The sequence below is a fragment of the Carassius auratus genome, chromosome 39 (assembly GCF_003368295.1).
Source record: "Carassius auratus strain Wakin chromosome 39, ASM336829v1, whole genome shotgun sequence".
Classification (NCBI taxonomy): domain Eukaryota; kingdom Metazoa; phylum Chordata; class Actinopteri; order Cypriniformes; family Cyprinidae; genus Carassius; species Carassius auratus.
This window is the reverse complement of record NC_039281.1, coordinates 10,832,904-10,847,980: the sequence shown is the minus strand read 5'-3', so window position 1 is coordinate 10,847,980 and position 15,077 is coordinate 10,832,904. Positions and strand designations below refer to the sequence as shown.

At 36.2% G+C, this 15,077-nt stretch overlaps 2 protein-coding genes across 2 annotated transcripts; one reads left to right on the top strand and one right to left on the bottom strand.

The window, feature by feature from the left end:
- Nucleotides 1-3,410: 3,410 nt before the first annotated feature.
- On the bottom strand, nt 3,411-5,101 carry LOC113057889 (PDZ domain-containing protein 11-like). Its single transcript, XM_026225459.1, has 6 exons — nt 5,032-5,101; nt 4,518-4,620; nt 4,294-4,434; nt 4,109-4,207; nt 3,957-4,017; nt 3,411-3,633 (listed from the first exon to the last, which is right to left on the bottom strand). Exons 1-6 carry the CDS (start codon nt 5,076-5,078, stop codon nt 3,599-3,601), a joined length of 486 nt encoding a protein of 161 aa, XP_026081244.1. The 5' UTR covers nt 5,079-5,101; the 3' UTR covers nt 3,411-3,598.
- A 1,494-nt stretch (nt 5,102-6,595) lies between these two features.
- Nucleotides 6,596-14,770, top strand: LOC113058034 (glycerophosphoinositol inositolphosphodiesterase GDPD2-like). The gene is made up of 10 exons (XM_026225698.1): nt 6,596-6,615; nt 10,535-10,741; nt 11,465-11,568; nt 11,692-11,785; nt 11,892-11,953; nt 12,422-12,518; nt 12,798-12,891; nt 13,399-13,538; nt 14,413-14,495; nt 14,614-14,770. The coding sequence occupies exons 2-10, from the start codon at nt 10,664-10,666 to the stop codon at nt 14,768-14,770; spliced, it is 909 nt and encodes a 302-aa protein (XP_026081483.1). The 5' UTR covers nt 6,596-6,615; nt 10,535-10,663.
- The last annotated feature ends 307 nt before the right edge of the window (nt 14,771-15,077 follow it).

Genomic DNA, 15,077 nt, shown 5'->3' with positions numbered 1-15,077 from the left:
ATTTTAAATAAAGTTCAAAATGCTTTTGGATGATTTTTTTCCTCCTAATAATAATGCAGCATCTTTTAGTGTGTTTATTAATGACGCTGCACAATACTAGTTTACATTATCATGGTATAATACCTGGTGTTGGCATATAAACAGCCATCTGTTCCACTGAGCTCCAATAACACAGCAGAAGCTATATTAGAATAATAAAATAAAATAAAATTCAAAATTCACTGTGTGACGAGTGGGGCGGGGCCGGTAGAGTGATTGGGAAATCCGCGACACCTGCGCCCCACCGCTGGTCTTGAGTCCCACAGAGGAGATGGAAGGATATAAAACTGGAGCGACGAGAGAGGACCAGGCCTGAGCCATTATTTTATGTTTTGCTTTTTATTTATGCGCAACAGTCGTCCGGGATCGGGCTGGTGCGCTGTTTTGTGTTTATTTGTGATTATTAAAGTTTCATTTTGATTGTGCGCCGGTGTCCTTCTTCCGGATGAATATGGAGTTTTATTATTACAGTGGTGCCGAAACCCGGAAGAAGGAGGCGGGAACCAGCGCACAATCAAAATGAAACTTTATTAATAACAAATAAACACAAAACAGTAGTGATGGGCATTTCGGCTCTTTTTCGTGAGCCGGATCATTTGACTCAGCTCACTGAAAAGAGCCGGCTCTTTTGGCTCACAAATGGCTCTTTAAAAACAACGTTTTGACTATGATTAGTGTGAAAACTATTCTAATTAAATTATTAAATTAAATCATACTCACAATTTCTTTAAAAATGCATTGATTTGTTATGAAAAAAGAATACTATTAAACATTTGCATTTAAATTACAACTTTTGAATGTATAGAAACAACATTACAAAACAAATACAATCTGAATCTGAACAACATAATAGAACCCATATTAAAGAAAAATAAATAACTGAAAGGATTAAACTGGTCCCTCTTTTTTGGCATGTTATGTAGTCAGCATGAACTATCTCACTAGTTCTGTTTTGTATAACTAACATGAACACACACACAATGCTGATCATATTTTATTTTATGATAGATTTGCGTTCAGAAATGCAAGCTGCCTTACTTTCGAAGGGCTGATGATCATTACAATTATTCCAAATGCGGCTGTGCTTCCGACTCATTTTCCTGCTTTTGTTTTGTTTTCAAAAGCAGTTGTGTTTTTCCTCTCCTCTGAGTTTGACACTGTGTGTGTGTGTGTGTGTGTGTGATGGCTTGGCCCCTCCCTCATGCCGTGTAATTGGTTGAAACCTCGTGTATGATTGACAGGAACAGAATGTGAGGCTGATCAGACAGTCGAAATATATTTTTTTGTTCTTTGAATTAGTCAATTATTTTAAATAAAATAAAATGCATTCATTATTTCATTATTACATAATGATTTAATTTCTATAGGCTATATATATATATATATATATATATATTTTAAATAGAGTCGGCTCTTCAGATATGCGAGCCAGCTCCCGTCGTTCACCTTAAAGAGCTGGCTCTTAGAGTCGGCTCATTCGCGAACGACCCATCACTACAAAACAGCGCACCAGCCCCTCCCAGACGACTGGTGCGCATAAATAAAAAGCAAAACATAAAATAATGGCCCAGGCCTGGTCCTCTCTCGTCCTTCACTATCGTCGATCCAGTTTTATATCCTTCCATCTCCTCTGTGGGTCTCAAGACCGGTGGTTGGGCGCAGGTGTCGCGGATTTCCCAATCACTCTACCGGCCTCGCTCGTTCCCACATCTCTCGGCCCCGCCCCACTAGTCACACACTGCAGGTGATCTATTGGTGAGCAAGTCATGTTATGCTAACTTAACCAAAACTATTCTGATAAGGAAACAAACTAATCTACCTCTTGGATGGCTTGAGGGTGAATACATTTTCATTTTTAGGTGAACTATTCCTTTAATAGCTTTAATAATAACACTTAGTTTATATTTAGTTCCTCTACTTAGTACAGATAATTAACAAAGCCACACTACCTAACATAAATGTAAGTGTAACCACGTAACAAGCTCTGAGAATATAATATTCCCTTCTTGCATTTTCCCCTCCCCACTTTATGAGACTTTTCATCATACAGGTTCATATTTAAAAATGAGCACAAAAAATACTTTGCATGAGCACACTGATTTAATGACAACTAATTAGTCAGCAGAAATGTGTTTGTCAGCAGGGCATCAATCATTAAACAACTGCTTTGCTTTGGAATACAAAACTGAAAAGCAATCACAAATAAAGATCTATTTATTAAAATAATATATGATATATTAAACAAAATATCAGCTTCATTTAATAAATGCCTCTAAGTGAAGATATCAATAGCAGATCATAATTTTATCATGATGCAAACGTCTATAGTAATTTAATTTAATAAATAACACATCTGCCATGTTTTCTTTTCATATGCACGACACACTTTATTGCCAAATGTTCTGGGACACCTGCTTTTACATGCACTTGAACTTTAATGACATCCCATTCTTACTTTGTAGGGTTTAATATGGAGTTGTTTTAGGAATTGGTTTAGGAATGTGTTTATGGGACTTTTTGACCATTCTTCAATAAGCACATTTGTGAGTTTAGGCACCGATGTTGGACGAGAAGGCCTGGCTCACAGTGTCCACTCTAATTAATCCCAAAGGTGTTTTATCAAGTTGAGGACAGGACTCTGTGCAGGCCAGTCAAGTTCCTCTACACCAAACTTGCTATAGACAGTTTGACTGGAACTAAGGGGTTAAGCCCAACCCCTGAAAAACAACCCCACACTATAATCCCCCATCCACCAAACTTTACACCTGGCACAATAGTCAGGCAAGTGCTGTTCTCCTGGCAACTGCCAAACACCAAATCATCCATCAGATTGCCAGACAGAGAAATGTGATTGGTCACTCCAGAGAACTCATCTCCACGGCTCTAGAGGCCAGTAGCAGCGTGCTTTACACAACTGCATCCGACACTTTGCATTGCACTTGGTGATGTAAGTGTACTTCTGCACACGTGGCCTGCCACATTGTTCCCAATTGCTTCTACTTTGTTATAATACCACTAACAGTTGACCGTGGAATATTTAGTAGTGAGGATATTTAAAAAATGGACTTATTGCACAGGTGGCAACCTTTCACGGTACCATGCTTGAATTTACTGAGCTCCTGAAAGCGATCCATTCTTTCACAAATGTTTGTAGAAGCAGTCTGCATGCCTAGGTGCTTGATTTTATACATCTGTGGCCATGGAAGTGAATGGAACACCTGATTTCAATGATTTGGAGGGGTGTCCCAATACTTTTGGCAATATGGTGTATCTCATAGAATATGCTTATTTATAAAGGAAATGATGAGAAAACAGAAGAGGGGAAAGTATCTGAAAATTCGGCCAGCTGCATTCAAAACTGGCACAGCTCAAAACCACCACTGTGGTTGAAGAAGCTGTGAATCACCAGGCATGTCGCAAAGTGTTTGAAGATGATTTCTTTGAGCAGTCTCTTAGTCAGAGAAAATAGTTAGTGGGAGGAAGATGATGCAGGGCAGCTAAAGGTTTCACAGACACATCAACGCCTCATCAGCTGCATCGTGAAGGCCAGCTCTGCCACCTAGTGTACAGTCCTCTCCTTCTGCCGCTGGTAGTCTAGAAAACAGTTGCACAGCACATTTGTGTCAGGTTCTCCAACTGAATCTGTTAACTAAAATGCTCACTACTGCCACATATGAGAACAAAACTTGAAATGTGCTGGATTGCACCACTGTCTTCAGTAGAGCTACTTTACAGCTGAATTCAAATGGTTTGCAACATCAACAGTTACTGAACTGATTTGTATCCATAGTGAACCGACTTGTGCTAAATAATGACAATAACTGTTAATAGCTGCTTATAGTGGAATTTTCACTAAATACTGAAACCATCATGTCTGATTTTTTGTATCTCAAGGGAAGGATGAAAATAATACTCACTGTAAGGGAAGTATCGAACCTTCATCAAAATCTCTCTCGCGGTCTTTAAAATCTCCACAGCCTAAGAAAGAAATCAAGATCACACTGACACTACTTAGAAGACGAGACATCCAGCATGTTTCTGTCTGTCCGACTGACATCTCAGATCTTACCTTTGAATGCTCAATGTCTTGAAAGTCCACGTCATTGACAGAAAGCACCTGATCACCCTCTTGCAGTCCTGCCCTATGGGCATCTGAATCTGGCACCACCTTTCAAAACATTATGAGAAAGACCAAGATGATGAAGTCAGTTCTTTAGCCAAAAGATAAAGAAGGTTTTAATCGGCAAAACTGACCTTTGAAATAAAGATACCAAGCTGGGAGGCCTTTCCTCCACGTATATTGAAGCCCAGTTGTGCACCGGGGGGCTTATTTAACACTACAGTGCGAGGTAGGAACTGAGTGAGCTCATTGTTGTAGTCAGGGTGATGTATCCTCTGATTGTGAGAAAGAAATATGTAAATTAGGTCAATGTGATCACAAAAGATGAGCTGGAAACGAAGTGTTCAATAACAGCCACCTCTTGTGGAGGGATCCATGCAGGAGGGCTCTCATAGGAAGGAAGAAACACTACTGGCAGCTGATAATCATCGTACGGAATCTTTTGGTCCATGTTTTTCGAGCTAGAATTGAGGTTGCGACAAAAACGGTGAAATTATGATTCTCAATCGTCCTCGATATATTTTAACTGTAATGTTTTTTTTTTTTTTTTTTTTTTACTTTTAAATACTAAATAATAATAAAAAAAACTGTGAATATACTGATTGCTGAAGCATGAAATTAACAAAGATTTATAATCAATTGGGTGTAAATACACTCTCTACGGTTCTCATTGTACAACGAATACAGCAGGCTAGCTTGCTAACACTCAACAGTAAACACAAGATGCACTGCACAATGAGCCAGAGGCCATTCAAATAATCAAAACACTGTGAGAATAAACTGGCGTTACAAATATGCTCATACTAAAAGAAAGACAAGCAGTATATACAGCTGTTTTTGCGCGACAGATTTGTTTTTGTCCGTCAACTCACCAAGAACTCCTCGAGCGAACCATTAGCCCCGCCCTCCTACAGACCATGTGACCAGCACTTTTCTCTCTTTTTTTTCTTCTTCTTTTTTTTTTTCTTCAACCAGAATATGGAGAGTTAAAGAAACTATTGATATTGGGACAAGTCCGTTTCCCGTTGCTATAAAAGCATCCTAAGATCATGGTTTGTTTTTAGTTTCTGGAGCTCTGCTGTTTCTTTCCATTTAATAAAAAAAAAGACCTGAAGGATGTTTTCAGTAGCGCTTTGTATGCAAGACTTCTATGTATGTGACTAATCAGAAATTGTCTTTCAAATACTAACTCTGGAAAAAAAAGTATGTCAACAGTAGTCAACCTTTTTGCCCCCTAGTCGGGGACTGTTGATGCTAAAACGGAAGCAGTGGCTTTGGTTTATCAGCTTATACTGTAGCCTAAATGTATTTTACTGTAGAAACGAAAAATAATTAACTAGGCCTTAGTGAAACTGACAATCACCTAAAACTTCAACTGCAAATAAACACTTGTTCTTTTTTCTTTACTCTACCTCTGCTTGGAAAGACGTGAATGTCACATTTTGATAAAACAATAGGCTACATTAAGAAATATACAATCTGGGCGCGTGCTTTTTAGAAAACCAAAAAATTCCAAATCTAAATCTTCACATATAAATATAACATTTACATTACATTTTGTTTCCATTACTGTACTCAAGAGCTATAGCCTATGGAAACTCTTTCAGTACTAACACAGAACTTTATCTGTAAAATAGTAAACTATATTACTTTTTTTTTTATTCTGATCAGTTTATTTCAATTTCATTTTTGTCGTTTTTTGCCCCTTAGACTATACATGTTTATGGATGCATTCCTATAATTTTTATGCGAATGTAAATAAAGAGGGGGAAAGGCTGATCACGTATTGGCTTATTAGCTATAAATCATATTATATAAATTTTCTATAAATTAGATGTTTTTATTAGCCCCATACAGGCTATGTTATTTTTACATTAAAATATTGGTAAGATTATAGGCTACCAAATGCTCTTTTTTCCCCTTGAACTAAAAACTTAAACCAGGTGCTCTTTCTTTCATTATTACACAGAACAAAATATGCAAATGTATACAGAAACGTACATAAAAAAAACATGCACACGGGATTGATTAATAAAAAAAACTCTAAATTCGTTAAAAAAAAAAAAAATATATATATATATATAGGCCTATATATATATATATATATATATATATATATATATATATATATTAACAATGGTCTCCAAACTGGTGCAGTAGTCCTCCTGAAGATAATACATGACATTTGGCTTTGACCCTGGCAATTTCTTTTACTCGTTACTCTTTTAAGGTTTCTTATTCGAAAACTCTGCCCTCTGCTGAACTGCACTCATAGGTCCATACATACAAAGCTGCAGGGAATGGAAAGCGCTTTCACTGTCACCGCCTCATTGAAATTCAGTCCACGGGATTTAAGTCTCAGCGTTAGTTCGAGGCGAGCGCACAGACAGCCGAGAAGTGCTGAAGTTTGAGACTCTGACGGGGACTTCAATATCAAATGGTACTTTTTAAGCAAGGTAAGGTTCCAACTCAATAATCAGTTCGGTCTCTCCAACACGTGATGTGTTCTGATTACGGAAAGGCATGCGAGCTGAATATCGTCAGGTGTGCGTGTCAATACAGGTGATAAAGCATTCTGTAAACCAAATCTACCACTGCACATTTGTACAAAACAAAAGTTCTGAATTTTTGCAAATCACGGATTATCATGACGTTTAAGGGAAAAACGTTTTCCCTTAAATGTTTACCTGGATTTAGAAATTATAAAGCCTATATATAAGTTATAATTATATAATTATATATAAGAATTATATATATATAAGAAGTTACAGGTTGTTGCGAATTTGCAGAGAAATGTGTCTCTGAAGGTCGTTGTGTTAAACTAAATTTAACCTTAACAATATTTTAGTACTATTTTAGTATTTTATACCCTTGGGTTAAAAAATGACACAAAAAATGTCCCGTGATGTCACTGGACTGCAGATCAAGATCTGAGGTTGCATGTCAATTAGTTTTAGAATGGGTTGAAATCTCTCACAAGTCAGCATGATGATAGATAGCTACTGTGGGATTAAAAATTTATAAAATGTTAAAACTAGGTTCCAATGTAATAGCATATGAACTGAAAACGTTTTGATATACATTTTGAGGTAAATCAGGAAAATCAGGTGTCTGAGATAATGTCCTTTTGTCTTTGTGCTTTTCCTTGCCATTTGGCTCTTTTTAAGCTCAAGACACAGCTGTGCCTTTTGTCTCTATGATAATGTTAAGATATCAGTGATACTGTCAGACACCTCTGTATTTAAATGACACTGTTATGCTGACAAGATCAAAGATGGGAAAAAGGCCAGTATCAGGCTGACCCCTGTATTGCATTTGCATGCTATGTTTAGGTTGACTCCACCTCTGTGTATCCCACCCCCTTAAAATGTATATAATCTACAATGTCTTAAGAACAAGTTAGACCTCTTGATGACTGCAGCGCCACGCAGAGCGTTCTCAATAAAAGAATCCTGCTGAAGATTACCCAAGAGTCTCCTGGTCTTCGTTTCTGAGTTCCCAACACTACTTAAATGCTTTCATAAAGAAAGATTGACCTCTTATAAGGCAGAGCACGTGCTTAGTTTGATATATTGTATGTTCTATGAAAATGCATGGGCAAATACTTTTGTATCAGAGTCTATAGTTTAAGTTTAATGAAGAAAGTGAAATTCAGAGGTTCCATGAAAATTATATTTAACTGGTTACTTTTCCTTCACAACAAGTCACATGCACAGTGCTATACAACATGTGCATTGACTTGGCCAGTTGATTTATGTGTGGTTTTACATACAGTTTTGCATAGACTGCTTTTATTTTCCTTTCTTTTTCTACCTTATATTTCCAAATTAGCCTTTCTTGAAATAAAAAACATTCCCCCCCCCATTCTGAAATGCTTAAAAGTGGTGCCTACATGTCTGATGGGTTAAATAGCAGTGTGATGTTTGTTTTTGCAGCACTTTTCATTTGCTTTCTAATAGTATGAACACACAGTGAAAGCCTGATGATGGAGTGGATTTACTAAAGTTGTAATGTTATTGATGTGTTTCAGTGTTTTACTAAGTTCATAATGTCTGTGAAAATAATGCATAGTTTGTCTACGCGCAAACCTGATTTCTTTCTTTGACTATTTAAAAATGGCTACAGATTCTTTTGGAAGTAAAATATTTGCAATGTGTCTCCAGGCTGCCTACTTAAATGTTTTTTCCTTTTTTTGTGCTCCTATTGCTAAATATTTTAATAGAAAGATCACAATTTGTTCTTAAAGATCCTCTACTGGGGGTTAAGTTAGATTTTTTTTAAACAGTCTGTAGCACTCCTATCTGTTGACCCTGTTAAAGTAGATTTTTCTCTTTTTTGTTATGGCTCAGTTTTTGAGATCAGAAAAAGTCATACTTGTTTCAAATATATTTTAATAATTTGTATAAATGCATTTATAAATGTACTTAAATGAACATAAACCCAAGAGAAAATTAATTAAAATTTTACTATTGTTGTTTTAGAAAGTAAGAAAAGTTTTTGCAAGACCCTTTGAATAATAATAAGACAAATTCCTAGAAATCAATTCATACGGAAAGAAAAGACCCTTGAAAATGAATCCGAACTAGGGCTTTAAACATGACTAAGGAGCAGTTGTCTTCTCTGAGAAGTGTGTGAGGTATTAGTGAGGTACAACCTGTTAAATAAGCATGATGGCTTAAGGCCAGCAGGTCATTTATTCATAAATAAGAGCTGCAGTTGACAGAGTACTTGTTGTCTGACCTGAAATGGTGAGTTAAGTGACTTATTAAAAGTGCTGCCATACCTGTCTTAAGAGCCAGAACATCCACTAAACACTTGACAGGTTTCTTTTCTTCTTTGTCAAGTCTGAAGAACTAATTTCGCCCCAGGGGTTTGTGAAGTGTGTCAAAGTTGACAAAAACCCTATGTCCTTTAAAAGAAACTGCTGTACGCAGCAATGGTTACCACATGTGACGGTGCTTTCAGATTTCAAATAGCTTTAAGATAGGTGTGTATCCTTCATGCTGGAATAGTTTATTATCTAAACTTTTTATCAGTGACTCAGATCTGACAGTCCACAAGTACTTGCATTGGGAATGTTTAGTTACGGCTTTCACTGCCATCACAGGCTTTTTGATAATGTAACTTTTTTTTACCTGGCGGACAGACAATAAACACATTGAAGAGTGAATGTCTTTAACATTTCATACTTTTATATTTATGTAACTGCATTGATAGGTCTGCTAAGTGAAGACTAGATAAATCAAGATCTGGTGACACGAAGTGTTAATGTCAACTTTCCATTACATTTATGTATTTAGCAGTCTCTTTTATGCAAAACAACTTACAGTGCATTTAGTCTATACTTTCTCGTTTTTATTTACATTTTTTACCAGTTTGTGAGTTCCCTGAGAATTGAACCCACGACCTTTTGCACTGCTTACACAATGCTCTACTAATTTAATATATTTTAAGATGTCATTTATTCCTGTGATGCAAATCTAAATTAAGCATCATTACTCCAATCTTCAGTGTCCCATGATCCTTCTATCCTTCAAATCATTCTAATATGCCGATTTGGTGCTCAAGAAAATGTATTTTTATTATTAATGTAGACATTAGTTATGCTTTTTAACTGTGCATTTATACAAATGTTAAAATACTTGTACAAGCACTTACAAGTAAAGCACTTATATTTTAGTTCTGATACGATTTACCCTTCCTTTTGTGCTTACCATCTCCTTACAGAGATGCCTTTAGCACTTCAGACATTTATTGCTTAGTTTATCTGATCATGAGCTTTACATCCATTGAACCTTGAAAACTAAAAAAACAACAACAATTATCCTCCACAGGAAGAAAGTCTTCATAACATTGCAGATTATATTTCATTTTCTGCACAACCTGTCAAAACAATGCCAAGGCCTTTCACTGGCTCAGAATAAGCTTTAATTTCTCATGTCAGTTGTTCATATGTTCATATAATTTGTTGCCATCAGGCAACGTTTGATTATAGGATGTAGGAAAAACAGGTTATATTTTAATTCATATTTATCATTTACAAAACAGTAGCAGTTAAGCGGAGTTGGGAAATAAAAGGACAGAATGTTCTTAAAAATGAGTGATTGATATGAGATCTTCCCCACAGGTTGTCTTGTAGTTTTCTGCTCCAGGGCTTTTGAAAGCAAAGACGCTCCTCCATAATTAAATGTAACCTTTCCGTACCTGCTGTGTCATGTGACTGGAGTCACATCGTTTATACTTTCTCTCTCTCTCACCCTAATTCAAAGACTTTTAACGAATTAAACCATGCATTGTGAGTTCAGTTCTGTTTTGAGCTAAGAACAGGTTTCCTTGCATAATCACCATCTTTTGTATTCTCTCCCCTCCTACTAGTTTCAGGTGTGAAGTGAGTCATTCCATATCAAACACCTGCAGTATAAATGAGTTAACCTCACTACACACTGGACGAGACCCCTGTTCTTCTGCATACATTCAGCTGGCATCATTAGATGTGGAAAAAAGATGATGCTCTCGATCTCCCGAACCTGCCTCAGAGGAATCTACAGCTGTCACTGGACCAGTCCAAAAGGAGACCGAAACGTGAGACTTTGGTCTTTACATTTTGCATTTATAATCACATTTTTCCATATAGGAAAGTGACGTTGAACATCAATGATGTACGCATTATCTCTTAGCATCTGCAGACAGAGTTTTCACTTTTTATTAGCTTGACACAATCAGTTGAGAGAGGCGGAATAGTATACCATGTATAATGAATGTAGAAAAAAATCAAAGAAAACTGTTGTCATTGATTTCCTCCGTAATGAACTATTATCATGTAAATGCTCTTCCCTTTTAAATGAGAACAAAGCTTATGCATAGCAGAAAAGTAGGTTAATTAGTATCCTGAATACAAAAGCAAGGCTTTGAATTCCTTTGATTTGTGTCAGAAACAATTACCGCTGCATTCAGATTTTTGTGAACCCTGTGTGAAACTTTTAATAATTATAGTAACCACTCAGATTGGAGATTGGCCCCACTTTTGAATATTACGATCAATAAGCGAAACTCGACATGAGAAGGCATGTCACCATCTCCACCCAACACCCCCACCCCCGGGCACTTATTTGTGGTTAACCTATGACTTTAAATCATCACACGCACACAGGTGGAGCACTGAGGGAAAGTTATAAATAAACGTTTTCTTCTTTTAACGGCTCATGCATTTGTTAGTTTCGGCAAAAATGACAAAGAGAAGACCTACTGTATCTGAAAAAGAAAAGAGATGTTTGAAGTGTGCATTCTTGCTTTGTTTCTAAATAGAGGGCTTGCTGCTGGCTCTCCTTTCTGTCTTTTGTGTCCATACTTGCCCTGAGTTGGATGTACGTTTGTTTTATTGCCTTCAACGACCACAATGATGTGAACTGGTGAGCACATAAACACAATTACATGCATGATAATTATATGACCACACTGTAATCCATTGGCACAGTGTTTCCAAGTAATACCTGGTTGTCGTTCTTCCATGTTGCTTCATTTTCCTCCTGCAGTCAAGCCTTCAAAGCATTAAAAAAATGGGTGAACTGGTACATGATAGTGATGATCATTTCTGCCGTGCTGGCCACATACTGCCTCCTTCTACTGGTAAGAAGAGAGCATGTGATCCAGATTGCTCAGCTGGTAGCATGTTATGATTGTATGGCTGGTAGTATGTAATGACTGTACCAATGAGATAATTATTTTATTTCAGGTATTTGGGTTGCTACACTTAGCAATCAGAGAGCCCTTGGATTTACACTGGCTGCATAAGGTACTCTTTACCCTTCCAACTTTAAATGGTATTGAGACTTTTTTTTAAAAATTAATTCATTTAAAAAAAATGTATTTTTGCTACTACTTAAATGCCTTATGCATAGATTATTTTATGTATAGCAGTGGTATGTTATATACAATTTTATTTTATATTTTTACATGAACACTGTAATCCTTATTCTATTTATTAGTGCCATGTATGAATCTACCATGTTTTAGTGTTCCAAAATAATAACTCAAGACTCAAAGTAACAATTAAAGCAATATATTTTATTTGTGAACTTAACTTGTAAATGTAAGGATACATAAAAAGTGGACTATAAAATTAGCTTTAAAAAGACCTCGGTGCTCATAGTTGAGGAAACGGTCTAATATTTGTTACCTTTAAAACTTTAGTAACAATTTATTGAATTTTTAGTTAATGAATGATCTCGGTATGTTAATAATTCTCTGTTCTCTGTTCAGGTGTTTCTGTTTTTTGGGTCTGCTCACTGTTACTTTAGGCACCGCTGGATTTTGTATAAAATGGAAAGAGGAATGGCAAACCATCTATATGTCATTTCAGGTAAGAAGCCGAAACCAGCCTTCAACCATTCATCATTTCAGTGCTAGTACATTGTCTGTTTTTTTGTCTTTGCAGCTGGTTCTCATTGCATTTCCTGTTCACTTATCTAGTCTAAATGGCAGTGTGATATTTTACACCAATAGCTAGCATATCCCTCAGCATAATGTTATATTATATTGTATTTATCTCAAAAATGTCACTCAGTTGTCCACATCTCCAGTTACACCACTATTGTTGTACTGTACAATACATTAAATTCCCCTCTTTGGTTTCCCATAGGCCACTGCTCCTTTCCTGCAGCTGGGTGCTGTGGTGGCTTTGACCTTGATCAGCTGGCTGGTGTTCCAGAGTTATCACACAGCTCAAACAGCTGGTCAGTGCCTCCAAAACAGCTTACAGTAGCTTAAAGTTTCTTTCTGAATGCACATTATTACATCGCTATTCACCCAATAGATAAAGTCTTGGCCATTTAAAATTGATTTCAATTCAATCATTTTATAATTTGACCTGTGCATTATCTTTACAGTGTACAAAACATTCAGCTTATTACAGAAATGTTATATTATAATATTACTTTATATATATCAATACTCTTAAAGTCTGCATGAATCACAGTCTGCATGCATCGCAGATCTTCCCTGTTGTGATGTAAATATGAGTGAAACAAATGAGAAAAACTGCAGGTTGGGACTTGATTTTGTTCGTCAGGAACAGATTTGATCACAATTGATGTTTTTACTGAGAATGTACCTTACAACTTTAATATTACCAGTCTATGTAAATGTGAAAGTCAGCACCAGTGATGTCTTTTAATCATGCTAAAGTGTTTGTACTGAGTGTCTGAGTATTTTTTTTATTTTTTATGTCTTTGTCTGTGTAGCTTGTAAGGTTTTTATAATGGTGACCTTCCTGGTAGTGTCCGCTGCGGTGTTCCTGTGTCCTCTTGCAATCTGCTCTCCATGCATTACCAGTAATCTTCCCCCAAAACCTGCCCTCGTCGGACATCGCGGTGCTCCGATGGTAAGTGTTAATGCCTGAGTTGTAACTTTCCTTTTGACATTCCTTCCCTTTGTTAAAAAGTGTTTACACTGGCGTGCCCATCAAAATCTGGTTTTCACTGTTTGTTCATGTCATTGCTGAACTGCCTGAGGATTTAAACATTATTTTATTAAACTAAATTTGACGTGCCACAAGATGAATCATCTGCTATAGCTTCTGAATCCTTTTAGGATTATGTTGATTATAGCAGGTTGTAAGCTATCAACTTGGGGGAATGTAATTTATGACAATGTCATTCTGCTCCGATTTTTCAAACATTAGCATTTTAGTGATACAATAATCAAAGTGAAAACATTTACAGTCCTTACAAAACAAGTAGCCCCCATCCAGAAATGCCATTTGAATAACTGACTATCTACAATTCATGAACCTGTTAAATTCCAGCGTCAGGGAGGGTGGAGTGACATCTGAAGCTCTGTATGTTTGATCTCGCAGCGTTCACCAGGACACTCAAGGTTAACTGATTAAAAACAGAAGCATGTGAAGAACACAGATGTTATAGCGTTTGAATTAATTTTGTATTCTTATTCACAACCAGTACGCTTTACAAATAAAGGTGACTTGACTTTAAATAGGATATGGAAACCTGAACATTTATGTGGTACAATAATCGTCTTTGGCAGTGTTTTTCCCCTCTTTTTAAAGCTGTTTTTCCACTGTGGTAACAAGCCCAGAACATATAATTAAGAACACATGTTCATTAAATAAGTAAAACAAAGAAATCCTATGCTGTGGTGGCACAGAAAATCGATACGTTTATCTTATTTTGTGTACATACTATGTTTTAAATCATGTATATAATTGTTTCATAATATATGGTAATTATGTATTTAGGCTGGCCCCAGAGAACACTATGATGTCATTCAGGAAGAGTATGGAGTGTGGTGTTGTGGCGTTTGAAACAGATGTGCAACTCAGGTAACAGATTATGCCGAAAACCCTAAATAAATAATTCTATTTGTGTATGAGAGAGATGGTGTTTGTGTATGTGTGAGACACGTGTATATAATAATCCTATGGTCTATACTTTTTCCAGTAAGGACATGAAGCCTTTTCTTATGCATGATGATGGTCCAAGTTTTCTGCTACGAACAACTGATGTGAAGGAGACATTTCTAGGTCGAGATGCCGACATGCACGCTAACTTCACTTTGCAAGAGTTACAGACTTTAAATGCAGGCGAATGGTTATAAGGGTAAGGACAAATAATTATTTTGGGGATTTATTTGTAATTATTTATTGTTTATTTATAGTTTATTAAATTTAAGTTTTCCATTCTCTATAGTTTATATAGTCCAACAAATCTGATGCATTTTGATAAAATTTCTGTAATACAACAATAGAACGGAACTAGAAATTTAAAACGCACTGAAATTAAAAACAATAATAATATATTAAATTACATTTACAGTATATTATATATTTGTAACATCTGTCATTTATTTGACAGCAATTTCTTTTATGCAACAGTAGAATATATTTACAAATGTCAAATACATT